The 22,794-nt window shown below is 43.8% G+C and overlaps 1 protein-coding gene across 6 annotated transcripts in view; it reads left to right on the top strand.

Annotated features, from left to right (window-relative positions):
- The window catches only part of Nmnat (nicotinamide mononucleotide adenylyltransferase), a 534,591-nt gene that overhangs the window by 44,869 nt on the left and 466,928 nt on the right, over positions 1-22,794 (top strand). For all 6 annotated transcript variants that reach the window (XM_080280512.1, XM_080280515.1, XM_080280517.1 and 3 more), the window contains exon 2: positions 7,695-7,783. In XM_080280512.1, coding sequence (XP_080136638.1) covers positions 7,695-7,783 — 89 coding nt within the window. The remainder of the gene's footprint in view (positions 1-7,694; positions 7,784-22,794) is intronic.

The raw sequence follows: 22,794 nt of genomic DNA, 5'->3' as shown, positions 1-22,794 counted from the left end.
TACCTGAAAGCACACACTTCCTCCACGAGTCCCAAGGGCCCCATCTCCCTGTCGCAGTCCGGGTGTTCCAGGTAATCTAGGACGAACTCTAGATGTTCCCGGAGTGCGCTCAGCTTGGGGATGGCTGGAGTAGTGTCCTGCTGAGAGGAGTCCGCATCATTGTCGCCTTCAGCGTCGGAATCTTCAAGTTCGGTACTGACATCTGCAACCGAAGACGCGATCTCGATATCAGACAACGTCTGATACCCAGGATCGCCCTCGTCGTCATCCAACCACTCACGAACATCGTCCACATCTACATCGTCACCGTGTGTACATAGCTGTGCATGGAAGTCATCCACGTCAGACCCTAGAAAATCGTACTCCACATCCGTTCCGTGAAGGAGACGAGACCAACCATTTTCCAGAGTTTTCACAAGGACTTCATGCACTAGCCCAGTTGTACAGCGCAGACTTGATGTTGTAGTGGCGAAGGTTTTCCAAAGTCCGCTTGCCTCGAGTGTCACGTCCTTCCCTGCGCTCGTCCTCGTCCTCGAGAGCAACCATCACCTCATCCAGGAACTTCCGACGGTATAGGCGCTTTGTTGCCACGATCACTCCTTGGTCCATTGGTTGGATGAGAGCAGTCGTATTAGGTGGCAGAAACATGCACCTAATACGGCCATTTTCAGCAAACAAGTCCTTGTCGCACGGGTGGGCAGGTGCATTGTCGAGTAGAAGGAGGGCCTTTACCTGGTCGCGCGGGATTCCCAGTGTCTTCGTCTGGTAATGGATGACCTCCTTGACGAAGTGACGGTGAAACCAGTCTTTGAAGATCACAGCTGTGAACCATGCCTTCAAAGATTGGTACCAGATGACAGGAAGGACATCCATCACCCCACGAAGGCACCTAGGCTGCTTTGCATGGCCAACAACAACGGGCTTAAGCCGGTGCATGCCGTTAGCACTGGCACAACACAAAGCAGATATCCGTTCCTTGGAAAGCTTGCGGCCAGGTACACGCTTCTCCGTCTCCTCGGCTAGAATGTTCGTTGGGAGCGAGCGATAGAATAGGCCAGTTTCATCAGCATTGTAGACTTGACTGAGAGTTAGGCCCTCCCTGTCGATCAAGGCTTTCACCTTGTGCCGAAACTCGTCAACTCCATCCTCGTTAGCGTCCAATGCTGTGCCATGTGCTTTACGATTGGTAAGGCCATGTCGCAACTTGAACGCGAACCAACCCTCGGATGCCTTGAAGTCTAGGGCATCGTGAAGCCTGGCGAACTTCTCAGCAGCAGCCTTCAGCTCCGTTCCACGTACCATCACACCATCAGCATGTTGTTGTCGATACCAAATCAACGTGGATCGGTCGATTTCTGCAAACTTTGGGGTAAACATAACCTTCCTTTCCACGTTGCGTTTGCTTCTCGACGAGAAGTCAGCCATGTACTGCATGAGTTTGTCTCGGGACCTCTTGATATCGAACAAAGTAGACTGGGCCAGGTTAAACTCGCGAAGAATGCGGGAAGAAGACCACCCCGGATCTACTTTCTCCAATATCTCCCTCTTCTTCTCCAGAGCCAACACCACTCTCTTCCTTTTCTCAGGTGGCGGGGCCATCATCACACACACTAAGAGGAGGCCTGAGAGCAGCATGAGGCCCTGCAGCACATAGGGCACCACCACAAAAGCAATCACGTGGGCAGCCATTACGACGAGCGTGCACTCGCGGTGAGAGACAGGCGGAAAGTGGGGAGGATGCAGCGACGCTCTATCGGACGTCGGAGGAATGATGCGCCAAAACAATGCTCTCCCGCGGCTCGCATGGTAAGTTCAAATTACGGACAGGAAAAAATCGTTTTTTTTTTTAATAATTTTTTGGGGTTTTCGGACCATTTTGGGAATGTTGGATCCAAGGACGATTATGTCCGGGTAGTGGGGGATGTTCGGTTATTGGGCGTCCGGATATTAGAGTGATTACTGTATATATATATACGAACATGTTTATATAAATGTATACAGGTGGTAGGTGGGGGCACTCACCATCCACTCACTTGATGTAGTGCTGCTCTTGGGTGACTTCCCATTCCTTTCTTCCTCCCTTCTTTGCATCTGCCCTCTTTCCCTTCGTTCTTTCCTCTTCATTATGCCTACAGGTGACTTTACACTCCCTCTTGTGTCTTTCTTTCCTCTTCTGTCTATGGGTGACTCTACACTGAGTGACAAGCCAAGTGGTTTCCTGTACACCAGAAAACAATTTTCTACACTGGATGGTAGCCATACAATTAAATTATGGTGCCTGGTGGTTAACCCCTTAACCGCGGGGCGTCACTTTCGTGATGCTTGGGAGCAAGGGATCATACCGCAGGGCGTCACTTTTGTGATTCTGTGTTATTTTGAATTCGCCTGGGCTTTCAAATGGTGGCTTGTATCATCTATCAGTACTGCCAGTGTCCAACACTAGTCAGCACTCCTAATCTCATCTGTACTCCCATCCATTGTTGACAATTTAGCCATTTCTCCCTGTTCTTGACTCCCCTCCCTACCTCCCCTCCATTACCCTCTCCTCTCGCCTGCCCGGCAGTGCTTCGCTAAGTAAATCTTCCCTGGATTTTTCCATTGATTTCATCCATTGAAATAAGCCCTATGCCCTATTCTTATACCAAATAATATATACAAAAAAGAAATAAGGTTAGTGATAGTGCCATACACCTGGAATTGGCTAATTATCACCTGACAACACTTCACGTGCACTCGTTTGCTAATTTTCACTGTTTATTTCCCCTTGAAATATGCCGTATAATCTATTCTCATAATAAAAGTGTATATAAGAAAGGAAGGGAGAAGCCTAAGTGATATTCACCTGGAACTACCTAATTTATTTTGTATTGTCTAGATTTCATGCCAATCATTTCATAGCGTATATATTAGCAGCTGTCACCACGCTGACATTGGCAGCATTGCACTGCCCCTAGGCCACCACACTGTATTCAGTTTACTGTCATCTTTCAAGGTGAAACCATGTTGGATTTGCGCCTGTCCAATTCCGCTGCTTTTTAGCCCCATGCAAAGGGCCCTGTGATCTCTACCCCCTATTAAACCTAGTGTGGAATGGGGTAAAGGGCTAAGTGACTGCTGTGGAACGTGAACTGGCTATTTTATCAATGAAAATTATGGACAGTGACTACGATCTTCTTGGTGAGTAAGACAGTGCAAGTGGAAATGTAAATAATGTGTAAACAGCAAGTGAAAGCAATGAATGTAAATATAAGTGAACAGTGGAAAATAGTTTTATAAGTTACCTCAAGTGACAGTGCATAACACAGTGTAAATAAAATAGAAATGTAAATACAGTAAGCTCGCCCCCAATGCATGGGTTTCGTTCCTAACGTGGCGCGGTCCGCGCGAAACCGCGTAAGTTTTAACTATTCCTTATTTTGCTCCCTAGATCTCTCAAACGTGGTCCCCCGCTGCCATCTGCCACTGGTAATCAATATGAAGCACCCCAAGTGGTCAGAAGGCCCATCCAATGTCACAACCCACAAACACAGCACTGCACAGCAAAACTCCGACACCCAAACACCCAAACACAAGGCAACATTCCGATGCCGAAACCAGTCGGCATCGGAATGTGGCCCCGTGCCCACGCACCTGCACGTTGAAGCCTTGCTGTGCAGCACTGTACTTGCAAGCCGCAACACCAAATGAACCCTCCAACCACCCAAAGTGCCTCATATTGATCACCAATGGCAGACAACAGCAAAACACCACGCCTAGGGAGTCTAGGGAGCAAAATGGTTTCTGGACCATTTGCTGTCAAGCCAGTTCGCCTTCACAACAATAACAAGACAACATAGACTTTGATGGATCCCCCTGAAATATAGTTATTAAAGTATTGATTGATTAATAATAAGTATATTTATAAAAGTATTGATTAATTAATATATTTATAGAATGATGGGGAATCATACAGGGTGCGAATTGTCCTGATGGGGAATCATTCATGTTTTGACTGGGAATTGACATGATGGTGAATTGTCTTGGAACCCACCGATCGTGTGTAATCTATAACTGATTACAAGGCTTTATTTAATGCTTTAACTTTCTATAAGTGCATTAACTTACAGGTGCATACCAGAATAGTAAATATTTAACTTACAAATACAGTACTGTGGAAAAGCAGTACAGCAAATATTTAACAAACAAATAAAAAAGGTAAAATTCTGATGCCTATCAGAAAACTGGTTATAAGACTTTATTTCTTGCTTGAACATTATTTAATAGTACTTTAACTTGCACATAAACTTACCAGAACAGTACTGTAAATATTTAACGTACAAATACAGCATTGAGGAAAAGCAGTACAGCGAATCACATCACTTGATCAAAACAAACCGTGCATGCTGAGCTGATGTTCGAGGATTTGGCCTATCAAAGGCCTCTCTTGCGTAAATATATAGTTTTCGTAATGGTTCTTTAATCTTACGTTATCTTATACGTATCCCAGCACTAATCGTGTATAAATGCGAGCGCGTTCAGCGAGAACGTGTTCCGGGCGAGTTTGCTGTAATGTAAAAGAATATAGAAATGTAAATGAGTAGTAATATAAGAATACGAGTATATATAGTAAGAGTAATGAAGGCAAAAGTTTCACTCTAGCATGTATGAATACTATGAGTTATGGAAGTGGAAGTGAAAGTGACAGATTCACTGTCAATGCTAGTATACAGGACGAGAAAGTGAAAGCTATGTATTTTACTGAAAGAGAAATTGAATGCCTTTAGTGACAATAAACTACTATTACTGAAGGAAACTTATGGATAAAGACTGCAGATACAGTACCCTCGCGTCCAACATGGTAATATTGTCATGCATGGGTCCCGTGTTGGACAAAAAATAGAGCTTATGGAGAAAAATGAATTATGTCAGCAACCCTAGGAAATGTCACCCTAAATACCTACCATATACCTATACATATATTGGTACTATTGTATTTATAATAAATGGTACTGTGCTATGAATGATAACTAACCTTTTAGGATAGTGTTGGTGGGCTTGCTGAGAATGGAAGGTGGTATCCAAGGCTGTAGGTAGTCCTACTGGGTCCCCGGATGATGGCTGCTGACGTCACTAGTGGGTAATGGCTGCTGCTTCTCCTCAACCTCCCTCATAAATCCTTCGAAATCACACTCAGAATCACTATCTTCGTCCACAGCCTTGGAAGGTCCTGCTTCTGCCTGTCCTAGCACTCTGTAAGCCTTCACTGCTGCCAGGATCTTGTCTTGGTTTTTTTATTATGGTCCTCATGTTGGCTTCATTCATGTCGTAGGCCTTGGCAATGTCAACTTTCCTCTCCCCTTTCTTCTTCCTCTCGATGCATTCTAGCTTGGTGGCCTGAGGGAGGTGCCGACGCTTCTTGGGGTTCTCAGAAGGCTTCCTAGGCATCGTGAGCAGGGTAAAATGCAGTAACAAGGGCAGAAAATGCAGCAAGAAAAAAAGCACCTTCCAATGCGAATTATGCGACTGAGTGGCGCTGTGGCGGGAGAAATTTAAACAAAACATCACCTGACAGCAGAAGCGTTGTTAATTGGGCGGCATCACGATCACGTCACGATAGCGGGTGGGGAAGTCTACTTGATCAGAAGTTTTCATTGGCTATCATCATCGTGGGAATGTCCAGTATGACCGTATTGGACCGGGGGTGATCGTGCTAGAGGTGAACTCTGCGGATTTCGCCCACTTCTCGGAGCTCTGTGAGTGTTATGCTAAGACACTCGTGTTGCAGTAATTAAATCGTATTAAATAATACTAATTATTTGTTCTCTGTGCTGGACGTAAATCGTGCTGGACTAACGTGTGTTGGACGCGAGGGTACTGTATATATGTGTTATATAGTAATAGAAATATAAAGTGTGAGTGTTTTTATGAATAATAAATGACAGAACACCAGCGGCGAACGAGTGTAAGTGGGAAGGTCATACGCGCTCATAATTTTCATTGCTTTCAGTTTTTTTTTTTTTTTTTTTTTTTTTTTTTTTTTTTTAATATGTATTCCAAACTATTTGAGAATCATAGAATAGTGTTTCAAGTGAAAATATCAGGCTGTGGTAATCATATTTCTAGTTGTTGGGAAGTGTAAAGTGGACACTTCGTTACCCAACTTCAGAGGTCTCCACAAGTCCTACGGTACTCGACGAAAGCTCAGCAAACATCCCAGGAGAAAGCTGAAGGTATGTGCCATATGCATATGCAATTTTAATATTCTAGGACTAATAACTGATTTTTGGCAAATATTTTTAGAGAATCTGTCGGAGCGCGAATATGCCCACAAGACACGCAAGTCAAGCAAAAACAACCCCGCGGTTTAGGGGTTAAGTGGGTAATTAAGGTGCTTCAGTTGGAGTAAGCCTGTGCAGGTTTATATCCAAGGGGTGGTTGGTGTTTATTGCTCACAAAATGCCACTCGGATGAGTGAGGCTGGTCATTCTCATCTTAAATGTCAGGACCAACTTGCCTTGCCCTGGCCTCGTGTGCTTCTCACGGAGCAACACAGGATTAGGTGGTGATGGTTTTATATATATATATATATATATATATATATATATATATATATATGTATGTATATATATATATATGTATATATATATATCCATCCATCCATCATCCAATCCTATGTTGCCCCGTGAGGAGCATAGGAGCCCGGGGTTAGGCAAGTTAGTCCTGACATTTTAGTGAGGTTCCGTTCATATGTAAAATTCGTCAGTCATTTCAGATTGATGTAAAAGTTTCCTTCTTGGTATCAATTTGAAGATTAGGGTTTATAGAACATTTTTGGTCCAAGTGTCAAGGCCACAGATAAAAAATTATTTATTCCCATTTTTCAAAATGGACTCAATTTTTTTGAATAACAATGTGTTTGTGGTAGGGGGGGGCGCTCACCATCCACTCACTCGATGTAGTGCTGCTCTTGGGTTTCTGCCCTTTCCTATCCTCCATCTTTCTTTCCTTCCATCCTTTTCTGTCTTTCTTTCCTTGTCCTTCTGCCAACGGATGACTTTACAGTCCCTCTTCAGTCTTTGTTTCCTTCATTCTTTCCTCTTCCTTCTTCCTGTGGGTGATTCTACACTGAGTGACAAGCCAAATGGTTTCCCGTACACCAGGAAACCATTTACTACGCTGGGTGGTAACCATATAACCCAATTTTGGCACCTGGTGGTTTAGTGGGTAATTATTGCACTCCAGTTTGATTGAGCCGGTGAATGTTTATATCCAAAGGGGTGGTTGGGGTTTATTGCTCACATACCATAATGCCACTTAGGGATGAGTGAGGCTGGTCACTCATCTTAAATGTCAGGACCAACTTGCCTAGCCCCGGGCTCCTATGCTCCTCATGGGGCAATGTAGGATTGGATGATGATGATGATGATGACGACTATTGGATACGTCGATGAGAAACTTTTTGAACTACATGGTTTGATATAGCCTTCATTTCTCATCATGGTAGTTTTGTAAGCAAAATGAAGCTGTCTAATAGCAAACATGAATAAAATAGAAATTATGTTCTCAGTTTGAGGCAGTTAAAATTGATAAGCTAGAATGAAATACTGTACCCTTATCATCATTATCATCATTATTATAGAAGTATACTATATAATATTAGTTTGCACTAGCATTACAGTATTGTAACTAACATGGTAACTACTTTGGTTTGACAGAAATAGCACGAGACTTTCTACATCGAACAACGAACTACAATGTTGTGGCGGGGCTGATGTCTCCAGTACATGACAAGTATGGCAAGGAGGTGAGTGTCATTGTTTAGGCTTACGTTCAGTCAGGGAAAGAAGTTTACTTCACACTAAAGGCACATCCTTCACAATCCTGATCGCATTATCAATCACATTCCCCATCAGGAGAATTCTCCGTCAAAGCATCAGTGATTCTAAGTCACAGCATTTCGTACCTTGGACGATTTTGCGTCATTCATACATTTTTATCATGCATAACAGATTTTTTTAAATTGTCCTGGGACTGTCTGATGCTGGGATTGTATACAGTGCTGCTGCTTCTTCTCTACCAAGTTTGAATATGGAGATCGCATTCTCCAGTGTCTTTGACTGAGTACAATCGAGATGGGCACTGGTTTAAGGCCTAGGGTAGCTTCTTTTACAGCTGTAAGGCTTTAAACTTTTTTTGGACTCATTTGGATAAGTTTAAGACTTGGTTTGAGGGGGAAGTCAAGACTCAAAAACATATCCCTATCTGTCAATCTATCTAACTATAGCCCGACGCCCTAATCCCGCAAAGGGTGGCCGCAGACAAAACGCCTCCAAGTCGCTCTGTCACCCACCATTTGACTACCCTCCCCCCAACTCGCCCCCCCCCTCATATACCTCTCAACTCCATCCCTCCACCTCATCCTCGGTCTACCCCTCCCTCCCTCCACCTCACCTACATACACCCTCTTAGTCAGTCTTTCATTCTCCATTCTCCCACATGTCCAAACCACCTCAGTGTATTTCTCCTAATCTTCTCAACCACATCCACATCCACCCCACAATGTTCCTTCACTTCTTCATTTGTCAACCTGTCCCTCCATGTCACTCCACATGCTCCTCTCAAGTAACTTTACATAAATCTACCCCGAGATACAGTTTCCCACTTTGCAATGAGTTTTATTTAACCAATTGCATCGTTAAACCGGGGTATACCTGTTCATATATGTATACAGTACATCCCCCTAGTACGCGCCTATATGGGCAGCAGAGGACATCGCATACTGTGAATACATAAACTTAAGGGAAAAATTACATATGGGCGGCACCCCCCTTCATGGGCAACCCTTGAGATGCTTTTCAGACATAAGTGCGGTATTGTACTGTACAGGGAAACTATCCAAGACATATTACCTATGATGAAGTAAACCAACAAGATTGGTAAATCAACAAGGATATAGCTTAACTAAACCAACAAGAACATGGCTGAAGGTGGGTGGAGTGTAGGCTACCGTTATCGCTTCTTGGGAGGCAATAATGCACACTCGGGGTAACCCCGGATTTAGACCACTCTTCGCTGCCTATCTTGCTTACAAAGAGGTCAGTTTGCGTACTAGTAAAAAATACACACGCACAAAAAAAAATAGGTCCTCACGTACAAGGGGGATCGCGTACTCGGAACTCGCGTACTGTGGGGATGTACTGTATATATATACAGTCATTACTCGTTTTATGATGGGGTTACATCAGGTCATACCTTATTGTATACTGATTTTATCGTAAATCGGGAGATTGAAACCCATTATAAAAGGGGGGTTACGTCAACTCAACTTCCCAAAGTCACCTGACCAAGACTGAACCATAAATGACAGCCCACCTTCATTCCTTCCTGTGTTGGTCCAAGTCGTCCCCCTTGAGGCTGGGGGACAGCCTGTGCTTACAGGCACTAGTGGTCAGCCTCTGAGTCAGACAGGAACAGGTTAGGGGGAGGGGAATCCAGTCCATACCTGCATCAACCTTAGCACAGGGACCCATACCAGCAGCAGCCATAGCACTGGGGCCTACACTGGCACTGACCTTACCACTGGGCACTCAGATCCACAGTACAGTAATCCCTTAATTCATGCGAACTTTTTTCATGCTATTTTGGTTATCCATGAATTTTTTGTACAATAATTAAAACAAAATTATAGTATTCAAATAAATAATTTTAATATATGAGAGAAATATATAAAATATAATAATGCCTACCCGCTGCCAGTGCACATACATGTGTGTGTGTGTGTGTGTGTGTGTGTGTGGGAGGTCGGTCTGCCACGCACCACACAGTCAGTTTGAATCCGATGGTCAAACCCTGTGTGACTGGCGAATCGTTATTTGTGGCTTATTTTTCTGCCTTCCAGTGATTGCTTGCCTTGTTTGCCAACATGGGGCCTAAGCATGGTGCTAGTGATGCATGTGGCAACACACCAAAGCAGGCTCGTAAAGTGATGTCGCTGACAGAGAAAGTTGAGGTGTTGGACGAACTTAGGGAAGGAATGTCGGCGACAATTCACCGTCAGGATAATTCCCTGTCATTTATTTACATACCAATTTATTTAGCAAGTACAGTACACTAGTTTTTTACTTATATAAGTTATGAGATCCCCCTGAAAATTAGTTATTAAAGTATTAATTTATCAATAATATGTATATTTATGGAATGACGGGGAATCGTCCAGGGTGCGAATTGTCCTGATGGGGAATTGTCCATGTTTTGATGGTGAAGTGACTTTATGGGGAATTGTCTCGGAACCGTATGTTTGGGGTGAATGGGTCAACTGTTCGTACAATAAAGAAGGCAGAACATAGCATACAGGAGGCAGTGATGGCTAGTGCAGCAGACTGTGCTAAAGTTTCTCCACGTACACCTGTGCTTGTCAGCTTTCAGTTAGTGTTAAATTTCATACATTTTTGTTGTTTTTCATACTTTATACTAGTTTATAAGGCATATGTAGTGCATAAACAGTATTATTCAGATGTAATACATTTCATACACATGCGTAATTACGTGCATACATGGGCAGAATGTATACGCGAATTTACCATATTCACGAAGGGTCTGGGAACGTAACCCTCGCGTGAATTAAGGGATTACTGTACTGTAGCACGATGTTTGGCTGAGAGGTGATGATAACAGGGGGGCACACATGAACAAGTTGAGAAGACAGGGCTTTGAAGGGGTGGCGGGACCTGAACCATAACAATGCACGCCGGGGCCGCCATCTTGCCTGAGACAAGCTGTGGTCACCTTGCGTGTGCCTGGAGCTTTCCGATGGCAAAATCGTTATTGCGGAAAATGTATTGCAAATCGAATTTTAGGATGGAATTTTTCTATTATCGTCGTAGCGAATTATCGTAAACCGAATCATCATAAAACGAGTAATGACTGTATACATATATATATATATATATATATATATACATATATGTATATATATATATACGTATATATATATATATATATATATATATATATGTATATATATATATATATATATATATATATATATATATATATACTGTATATATATATATTATATATATATATATATATATATATATATATATATATATATACTATATATATATATATATACTGTATATATATATATATATATATATATATATATATATATATATATATATATATATATATACCTCTCCCCCCACTATTTGACAGGGATGTCTATCAATCTGTCTATCTATTGCCATACACCATAATCCTGAAAGGGGTGGCCATTTGACTTTGAGTTAATTCTTTTATGGGGAGGGGCACTAACCCTCCACCAAGCCACTTGATGACACGTAGGGAGCACGTATGGTTTGGTTATATGGTTACCACCCAGCGTTGTAAATGGTTTCTTGGCGTACAGGAAACCATTTGGCTTGTCACTCAATGTAAAGCCACCTGTAAAGAAAAGCAATAAGAAGTGACAGGAAAGATGGTAGAAATAGGAAGAGAGGAAGGCAGGCATAGAAAAAGAATGATAAAGGCTAAGGAAGAAGTAGGCAGCACTACATCAAGTGAGTGGATGATAGTCGCCACCACCATGTGTTCCATAAAAAGTGATTGAATAACAAATTGGTCGAATAACGAACCGATTTTTCCCATAAAATTGTTAAGAAATAGGGGGTTTAGGTCCTGACCACCTTTTTCATTCAAAAAGTATTCAATTAAGATGGAAAAAATATCAATAAATATTAACAAAAGTGGTACAGGGATTTGAGATGTTTTCTTATAGACCTACATTCTCAAGGAAAATTAGTTTAGTGCTACATACTGTACATCTCAAATGATTGACATTTGATTTTTGATCAGAAAAATATTGGAAAACAAACAAAATATACCTATTTAGTGATATTAAAGAAAGCCACCTAAATGCCATCGATAGCTTGTTTATTACCGATCCCACTGACTAAACATGATGTCACAACACAAACAAACTCAAATGTATTCAGTTTAAAACCTTAAATAGCAGTGGAAGCCTGACTGGAAATGCTGAAAACTAACTGGGGGGCTTTGCCCCCTAGGACCCCCCAATGATTATAGCCTACCCAGCCTAGTGCAAACTAAGTTGTTCATTACGTAAAACTGACCCTAAAACAGTATCTAGGCACTGAATGACCACATCGGTCCTAGCGCCTGGCCTTTGTGCCAAGCTTTTATCTTCCACTCACTCACCAAAACAGTATCATGCATTAAGAGCATTTGTTAATCATTGGCACAATTGTCACCCAACCATGCGATGGTGAAACACACTCGGTTTGGTGAGCACATGACTGCCCTTACAGGGCTAATAGTAGGGGTCTTGGGTGGAGCCATGGTGGTGCTGTAGTATTCCACAAGGCCTAATATAAATGCGGATGGATGAAGAGGCAACCAATCAGCAGGGCAGAACGCGGGACATTGAGGCAGCACAGCCCTGTCTGGCGGGGCGTGGTTTGAATTGCCAGCATTGCGGGGATAACCATGTTGAACAGCGAAAAAGGGTGTAGCTTTATAAATGTTGAAACAGATTTTCAAATAACAATCGGTTGAAAAACAAGTATTTGTTGTATGTGTATACCTATATATATATATATATATATATATATATATATATATATATATACACAGTAGGATCTCACCAATAATGTCTAAGTGGTGCCAGAAAAACGCCGTTATTAGTGAAAATGTTATTTGCGTGACATTAAAATACATGTATAAAGGATTTATTGGTGCTGCCGCTCCAGGACTTCTATCGACTTTTCCCACCTGGAGCCCTTCTATCACTGTTTTTTTTTTAGCTGAAATAATATTAGTTATTAAAGCATCATGAGTAATATAAAACTAACCTTAAAGGAGTTATGAGGTGTTTGGTATGATGATTGTTTCGAGGCTTGCGCATGGATGCTACTGAAGCATACCCCCTGACCCCTCATTGGTCTTGTCCCCACTCCTACCTCTCATGCCAGGGTCACCCACTTCCATCAACACTTCATCAAACCCCATAAAGTCAAACTCTTCAGGAAAGTCCTCAGTGCCATCAATGTTATTACCTACTCAACCCATCTCTCTTGTTCTTCCTCGGCTGGCTAGCTTTGTGAAAGAGAATGAGTGATGAGTGACTGACGGTGGGCATTCATTTGATCGTGATACTGTTTCTGGTATATTCTTGAAATCTGATTTACAGGTCTAGCCATTAGTCTTTAATTCTGATGGGCGCTCTCTCTCTGTCTCAGCATACTTGAGTTGTGGCTGGAGTGCCTACCAGGCATGTTTAATGGTTGCCAATGTTGTATTATTCCAGGCATTGACGAAGAAATTTACAGCCTATTGAATGTTAAATTTCTTCCAGAATGCAGTAACAGTCATTATGTTGAGGGTTTCAGATATGCCAGGTGATGCAGGTGAGTCAGGTGGGGCTGTGGAGGTGGAGAGGGGAGGCAGATTGTGAGTCAGGTGGGGCAGTGGAGGTGGAGGGGACGGCAGTGGGGGAGCCAGGGGAGGTGGCGAGGGGAGGATCCTCCATCTCCTCCTTGGTACTGCTCACATTTTCGGCAGTTTCCTTCATCTCGTCTTATTTGTCTTGTTTCATTCCTCATCTTGTTATGACATATTTGCTGTATAACAACATGACATTCGTGAAATAACCGTTATTTAAGTGAATCCAAACGTTATTATAGAAACTGGGTATCTGTTCTAACTTACCGTTATTGCCGAAAACGTTATTGTCAAAATCGTTATTGGTGAGATCCTACTGTATATATATATATATATATATATATATATATATATATATATATATATAAATATATATGTGTGTATATATATATATATATATATATATATATATATATATATATATATATATGTGTATATATATATATATATCTATATAAATAAGTATATATATATATATATATATATATATATATATAAATATATATATATAAATATATATATATATATATATATATATATATATATATATATATATATATAATATATAATATACATATATATATATATAAATATATATCAATATATATATATATATATATATATATATATATATATATACTGTATAAATATGTATACATATCCAGTAGGCTCGCACAGTGCGCGAGAGATTGGGCAGTCCATGACCTCACGCACTGTGAATTCGCGCACTGTGAATACATAATCTTATGGGAAAAATTATATATGGGCTTGACCCCCTCATACCAGGACATTTTTTGGCCCTTAGAGACATAGTAAAGGTCAAATTTTTCAGACATTGTACTACAGATATAGCTACAGTAACAAAAATATGGGTAGTCACCTTAACAACAGTAGACAACAGGCCTGATGGACTTAAATAACAGGAGTTCCAAGGCACGGCAACACTTACAGCGCCGCACCCCCCGCCGCACCTCCCGCCACACCAACTCTTCCCTCCACAGACCCCTCCTGAGCATCTTCCCCAGGAGCCTCAAAATCACTCACTTCGGCCATAAACCCCTCGAAGTCCAATGCTGACACATCTGACATCGCATCCTCTTCATCCTCGACAGGATCAGGGGCAGACAATGTAGCTGGTTTCTCAATATCACTAACTTGAGCCTGCCGTGTGTAACTTGTTATGAGTGTCTGTCTTCTTGTGTTTATTTCTTGCCTGTGCCTGTCTGTGTAGAAACGGAAGAGTTTGTCGATACCAACCAGATCTTCCTCCGTTCTCAGGTTGCTCACTTTCTGTCCCTTCGCCTCTTCCTTGAGCTAAACCACAACAGCAAGGATCTTGCTTATTCTTGACATACACAACTCAGTATTCCCCTCCATCACACTAGGCTGCTCAGCTTGACTCTGCCTGGCGTCGGGCTCTGCGTCGGCCTCTTCTATCCGTTGCAACACTTCCTTGGGAGGCTGTTCCTCATTAGCAGCGTGCACTTCTCATATGTCCGCCAATGTAACTTCCTCAAAACCTGGTACAGCTTGTGGTGCTGTCAGTGTTGCTGCCTCAGCCATGGCCAGTGGTTGAATGGCCGTCTCCTGGGTCGTGCATAAGTGAGGCACGAGCATTCGCCACGCATGGTTCACCGTTGGAGGTGTAATCTGGTGCCAGGCTTATAGGAGAAATTCAGCTGCGTCCTTCACTGTAAAATGACGCCAAAATGCCTCAACAGTCATGGCACCTGTGGTGGGTTGGGATGCAGCTGCAGGCGGAGATGGAACGGGAGCAGGCGCCTCATCGAGGTCTTCATGATCTTCTTGTAGGGCATAAAGCTCCTCTTGTGTGTCGGTCTTCCTGCATGGGTAGTTGTACACTTGCTTATGGTAGAAATGCTTCACAGTGGCGATCAGTTCTTGATCCAGTGGCTGCACTAGTGACGTCGTCATGGGTGGCAGAAACACAACATGACAATCCTTTTGCAGATCTTCTAGGTATGGAGGGTGACTTGGTGCATTGTCAAGCACAAGGAGCATCTTAAATGGAATGCTCAGTTCCCGACGCTTGGCCCTGGCATCGGGGACGCAGTGCCTCATTAACCAGTTTGCCATAATGTTACTGGTCATCCAACCATTTGCAGACTTGTACCAGTACACACAACTTGCGTCCATGTTCGTGAGGTTTTTGTAGCACCTTGGATGTGAAGCTGTGTGTACAACTGGCCTCATCTTGTGGCTCCCAGACAGGTTTACAGTGAACATTACCTTCATCTTACATTTCTGGAGCTTGCGACCAGGGACTTGTTTCTGTCTTTTGCGATGTAAGTTGATTTGGGCATCGCCTTGTAGTATAATGATGTTTCATCGACGTAGATCTGGTCTTTGGTGTACTGTCCCTATTCGAGAAGCACTCTAAATATCGCGGGATAGTCTCTCACGGCCAGCGCGTCGGCAGAGGCACAATCGCTAGACACTTTGACGTGACCGAGTTCCTTGCGCTTGAGAAAACGGTCCAGCCATCCAGCCAATGCCCTGAAAGGTTTGTTCACATTAAACTTGCGAGATGCTTCCTTGTAAAAGAGCTGGGCTTGGTTCCAAATAAATCTGCCATTCAGTGGAACACCTTCCTTCTCCTTCCTCATTATGAAGGTGGCAAGATACCGCTCCATCAGTATCATCGCACGATTTCCCACCCGCGAACGGCCGTCTAGGTCAGAGGCACCATATGTCTTCACTAGAGCCCTTATAGCATCACGGTTCTTCCACACTGTTCTCACTGTTGATTCAGCCAGTCCCAGGGCATTCCCGATGGCAGTGTTTCCTAGTCCTTCCTCCTTCATCTTGATGATCTCTAACTTGGTGGTGTGCATCAGAAGTTTCTTAACTCTTGGGGTTGGAGCCATGGTGCGGCAAAGTACAGGCCGGGATGGAGCAGCAAAAAAAACGCCACATGTTGTACACGACAGGTTAGCTGCAGAGAGCGGATCCTCACTGTGCATGAGCCAGGACTATTATGGCACGCCTGCCGCCTTGTACCCCAAGCTGTGCAGTAGAATGCTCGGGAATTTCTGCGTATCAACATGACGACATGTGACGCGTTGTGTAAGGGGTCGTCGCACACTAATAGAAAATGGCATTTTTGAGCCATCGAAATTGAAAACATCAAAATTTAAACTGAACTTCTTATGGGAAAAATTAGTTTGGGTCCGGGGCATCTAAACCTAACTACGTAAAATGATGATTTTTTGCCCACACCTCCTGTAAACTTTATCAACTGTAATTGTGGTTAAGTAACTGTAGTTCTGCATTGTATTGCCATACTGTCAGCAAGTGTATACTTGGTGTATTTCTGCCCTTCCTGTATTGCCATTTCTCCTTTGGCTGCGAAGATTTAGAGGTGCCTGGTTGCTCTCGTCCATTACCACTGCTACCCGAAGAACCACTCGTGCTTGCCATCTTTAAACAGGTAAGTTGCGACGAAAATACAAAGTAAATACATACAACTAAATTGCAGTGAAATGCATGTCCTCATGTGGAAGGTACAGGCTGAAAGTGCAGCACTTGGCTCTAGAGGGCTGGCTGCTGGCAGGACAGTCACAAGATGGCCACTGACAATAGAGCATCACCTTGCACATGGCTTGTTGTTGTTGGTGCCTACCCCCATCCGGGAGCTCTTGTCTTTAACCCTTTAAACGCGGATCGTTGCGTTTGCGACACTCGGTGAAAAGGACATAACGGTGGATCGTCGCGTTTGCGATTCTAGTAAATCTTGAATAACCGCGGGCAAGCAGGCTCCAGCTGGTATTGTCTATCAGTACCGCCACCCTTTAGCTACTTTTAGCACACTTGACCTTTGTACCACTGACCTCCATTGTTGCCAAGTATCATTTTTTTTTTTACCCACCCACGCACCGCTGCCCGGCCCCCCTCGTCGTGCTATATGGCAGCGCACGGACAGCTCAGACATGTCAATCTGCGCCTTCCTCTCGCAAGCACTTTATGCTAATTGGAAACACTTGTTTCCCCAGCTGTCACACTAGCTTTTTTTCCCGCGGTTTGCCCCTGTTTAGCGTCAGTTTACCACAGTCTTTGAAGGTGACACCATGTCTCATTCTAGCTCTTCCGAGTCAGTGCCTTCCAGCCCTCCGAAAAAGAGCTTCGTGACCTCTACCCCATCCAAACCCTTACTAGGAAGTGCTAAGGGCCTTAGTGAGTCGGCTATAGGCATAGAATTATTGAAAGCTTCTATGGATTACGGTAGTAATGTTGGAGTGTTATCAAGCCTTGCCGAATCAGACACTCTATCGAGTGCTGAGTCTGAGGTGCAGGAAGAGACAATTCCTGTGCCTAGCACCTCATCAGGCAAGGCTCCAGTGCAAAAGGGAGTGGTGTATGGTAAGGGGGCCAAGAGGAAGCGAAGTGGTGACCCCGGTTCCCAGCCATTGTTCTCCTCAGACCGGCCATTGTCCCCTACCCTAGGTCACGCCGCCGCCATACCGCCTCGCACTCCCAGCCCCATTCTCTCGTCATCTTCGTCTGCTGTGCTTTCTCCTGAGTCTTCGGAGTCTCCTTCACCACCTCGGAAGGGAAGTAGGCAGTCTGGTTTGTGTAGAGGTTTTCGTAGGCCCCATGTTCATGCTGGCATGAGTAGGAAAGTGTCTCCTACTGTTAGAATTAGTGGTAAGGTTTCCCGCACTAGGCAACTCACCACTCAGGCTGCTGCGAGTGACCTTGAACCTTCTCCCAATCTCCCCACCACCACCACCACCACCACCACCACCACCACCACACAGACACGACCTAGCTCATCCTCTGTCACACGGCCTGCCTCACCCACTGCCTCACCGCCTGCCTCACCCACTGCCACACTGCCTGCCTCACCCCCTGCCGCCCCCACCCCCTCCCAGCCTAGGCAGGGCACTCTGGATGCTTTCTGTGGTCTGAGGGCTCTGATTTTGTGCCAGGGGATCTGCCCTTTGATGCCACTGGGTGTGGGTTCCAGGCTGACTTCCCTGTCCCCGAGGGTGGTGAATGTTTGGACTACCTGTTGGCCTTCCTGGATAACGAAGTCATGGAGCAGATTTGTACCGAGACGAACAGGTACGAAGGACAATGTGCTGCAGTTCGTGAAGGTGAAGGTGCAACGCCATCCACGTCGCGGATGGCAGCATGGGTTCCTGTGACGATCCGGGAACTATTTGTATTCATCGGCTTGATGCTTCTCATGTCACATAACTGGAAGCACAAGCTCAAGGAGTACTGGAGTGCTGACGATCTTTGCCCCACACCCATCTTCAACATCTTCAACAAGTACATGAGTCGTGATCGTTTCAGGCAGCTCATGACGTACCTTCACTTTGCCAGCAACGATGAGCCTTCCCGGACTGACCCCCTATGGAAAGTGAGGGGAATCCTGAACATGATCAAGGATAAGTTTATGACGTTCCTTCGGCCCTTCAAGAAAGTAGTGATCGACGAGTCCTTGGTTTTGTTCAGGGGCTGTCTTCGGTTCGTGCAGTATTAATGCCACCGCTTTGGAATAAAGTTTTTCGTGCTGTGCGACTGCAAGACGGGGTTCACCCTAGACTTCGTTATCTACACCGCCAGCAATGTGGACTTGGACAAGACTGACCCCCTTGGATTCTCTGGTTCTGTGGTGAAAGTGCTTCTGGAAAAGTACTTTGGCGGGAATCATGTCCTGTATACGGACAATTATTATACAGCTCCCAAACTCGCCAAGTACCTTTCAGAGCATGGCGTCGGATCCTGTGGCACTGTCAGGAGCAATAGGGCACACTACCCTGCCTTCCCCGAGGCTGAAAGATCAAAGCGGGGAGACGTGCACCTGAAGAAATCCGACAAGATGCTGGCGATCAGGTGGCACGACAAGAGGATCGTCAATGCGCTCACCACAGTTCACAAGGGGGAAATGAAAGCCACAGGGAAGGTCGACAGAAGGACTGGCGATCCTGTGATGAAGCCTGATGCTGTAATTGACTACAACGTCAATATGCGGCTGGTGGACAAGTCAGATATGTTGATCAGAGAGATAGACTGCCTGAGGAGGAACCGTCGCTGGTACAGGAAGGTGTTCTTGCACTTGCTTGATATGTGCATGCTGAATGCCTTCATCCTATATAAAATCAAGAACAGGAAGCCAGCTAACTACTCTCTCAGGTGGTTTTTTAAGACGTGTGTCTACCAGCTGCTTCAGCGTTTTGGGCAGGTACTGCCATCAGGTCCCAGGCGCCACTCACACACACCTCCAGACCGCCTACAGTGCCAGGACTACCTTCAGCGACACCGCCTGGAGCCACTGTCTAGCACTGCCAAGAGGGGAAAAGCACTGAGGAGGTGTCATGTGTGCAGCCACACTATCTGGCAAGACAGAACATTTAGGCGCACCTCCTTGCAGTGCAAAGAGTGCCAAATTCCCCCCTGCGCTTACCCGTGTTTCTTTGACTACCAGAGCCTGAGTAAATATTGAAAATAAGGGTAAAAATCTTGTAAATAATACTGAGAGTGACAGTGATACTAGTGTTTAGTTTTCTTGTACATACTGACAGTGACAGTCTGTTGAGTGTAAATTAGTGTATGTAGTTGTAAAAGCACTGACAGTGACTGATTTCAGTGTAAATAATTGTACATAGTAATGATATAAGTATTGAGAGTGACAGTCACTCCAGTGTAAGAAGTTGAAAGCATATTTTTCTATTCTATGTTAAGACAGTGACAGTTTGGTGTGTAGAAAATATTATTTTTATAATTAATGACAGTGACACTGATGAATAAGGCACTAAACTGACAGCGAGAGTGAAAGTGAGCGATAGAAATGAAGTGCGAGCGGCCGACAGGAGCGAGAATAAAGTGACTGGCGTAAGGCAGAATAAAATTGTGCCGCGGTGGTCTTTCTCATTCCCGCTTCAAAATACTGGCAGTGACAGTGATTTTTATGGCCGTAATAGTGACATGCGAGCCTTTGGGAAGTACTATGAAGGAAAATAATGTAGTATATGTGTTTTTAGCTGTGAAAAGGGAAATGTGTGTTCAGTGACGGGAAGACCACTGCCGCGCTGCATGTCGGCCGTATGCTTCGTTGATTGTAGCCTTATTTTCAGTGCTTATTGTACAAATACAGATTCCAAACTACCTGTTCGTTGTTGTATAAAGTGTACTGTGACAGATTGGGGCTGTGGTAGAGGGGAAACCGGGTTGCTGGAGGTGTGAAAGTGAAGACTTTGTTACCCAACTTTGCAAGTCTCCACAAGTCCTTGGGTAGTCCAAGAAGGCTCAACACCTGTCTCAGGAGAAAGCTGAATGTAAGTACTATATGCCATAAAAATTTTAATGTTCTAGGGTTAATCTCTGATTTTTGGCAAATATTTTCCTACAGGTACTCAGACCCACCGCATGAAGGGCCAATTGCCTCATCAACCTCTACGAAAATTCAGCCCTTAGTGCCACGTAAAGGACTTAGTGATAGTGCCATAGGACGTGCCCTGGACGATACTGTCTCCTCTCATACGCTTAGCTAGAGTACGTCCTCTGAGGAGAAAAAAAACAATGACATGGAGAGCGAGCTCTCTCGACCTCCGAAGTCAGAGAGGGCTCTCTGACTTCTCCAGGGGGAAGGGACAGTCTACGAGAGTGATGATTTCGGCAATGAGAAGGTGCAAGATGACCCAGGACATTGGGAAAGTGACATGGACCTGGCGGTCGTCTGCAGGAAAAAACGCCACAGAGCCGTTTCCCCCACACTTGCCGCCTGCTTGCCGACGTATCTTCCTCCAGCGCTCTACCACACCTCAGCCTACCACTTCAAGGGCAGAATCTCCACAATCAGGCCCTTCGGGAGTGGTATGAGTACTGAGCAGGTGTGTGGGGAAGTGTAAATAGTGTACAGCAGTGCAGAAGTTTGTGTATTTTCATAAATGAGTGAAATGTGTGGTATTATAAGTGAATTATAGAAATTGCTAAGATATAAGTCTTTTATAAGTTCTACAAGTGCATGTAAGTGATTTATAGTAAGTGCAATACAGGAGTTGATACCGTTTATTGGACATTGGTTAGAAAATTATTGGATCTACCTTGAGTTTGCCTACTTGTTACCTGAAAGAAAACCACTTGTGAGCAGGCCACAATGAACAATACCTGCTTCGCTATACCTAAATTATTTCACTCAACACTCAGGGGGATTGTGCCAAATATTGATTATACATTAATGGAGGTGAACAATTTTCAAATTATTGTATGGAAGAAATTGGAAAGTTCATAAACCTTAACAGTGTTAACCCCTTCGTGCATGTAAATTTTCTGTAGGTTTGTGGGACATGATCAGAGAATGTGCCGCAAGGGCAGCCTAGACTCGTGCACAGAGGTAAGCATTCCCGTGGATTTTATTTGTGCCAGAAATTGATTATATTGGTTCGAATTGTATAACATCATCTTTGCTGATGTTGATACTATACAATAAACTAATAAAAAAAATACAAAACTATTGAGTAAAACTACTGAAATGCAGTGAGAATAATTTTGTTCAATGGTGAAAATAACTTCCCAGCACCCTAGTGGAATATTTTGCCTGCACCATGCAAGAGCTAAGCATGTGTACAGATGCAGAATTTTATGAGCTTTCACGTGTTTTTTTTCGGAATTCCGGTACGACCGATAGTTTTTTATTAAATTGCCCCAAGTCGCCCATGCCGCCTTCCCCCCTGCCACACCGAAAGCTGAGAGAAACCCAACTGTTTGAGAGTGTTGGCCTTGAAATACCGGTAGACACCCTCCCCCGTGATGCACCAAAGATTGGCACATTGCATGCTAGAACTTAATTTTTGGTGAATATTTTTGTCCAAAATTGCCTAATTGCCATCCCTTCAGACCAACACTGATAGTGCTTCAAAGTGCGTCAGCGGTTACTCTTCAGCCTAATGCCATTTTGACGTATTTTGCATCATCGTGCATGAGAGGGTTAAGAGAGCATCGTGGAATGAAGTGACTTTTTGTATGGAAGGGTTTGTTTGTTTTCTTTTCATGTACCGTTCTTTTACATATAAATAAAGAAACCAGCGACTGATGAACAGTACTGATTAGAGATTCTGAAACATGGGTGTGTATTTGAGTAAAACTAGTCATATCAAGCAACTTTTCTGCAGTCTTAGTCGAGACAAACTTTTTTTTCTCAGAACTGTCCTTCCAGAATTAGGGTGCATCTTTAACACTGCAGCATCTTTTATGAGGCATGTGTAGGGGTAGGCTGTGAGTGGCTGAAAATGCTCCAGGTCTCACCATATGACATATTTTTAGTCATTAGCTAACAGTTCTCCAGAAAATAATGTGCAGAAAATTAATTTTTCAAACTGGCACTGG

Source organism: Coenobita brevimanus, chromosome 85, assembly GCF_032717465.1.
Source record: "Coenobita brevimanus isolate Jiangsu-jjx chromosome 85, ASM3271746v2, whole genome shotgun sequence".
In the NCBI taxonomy this organism is placed as follows: Eukaryota; Metazoa; Arthropoda; class Malacostraca; order Decapoda; family Coenobitidae; genus Coenobita; species Coenobita brevimanus.
Note: the sequence above shows the minus strand (reverse complement) of the source record. Positions and strands in the feature narration are given on the sequence as shown.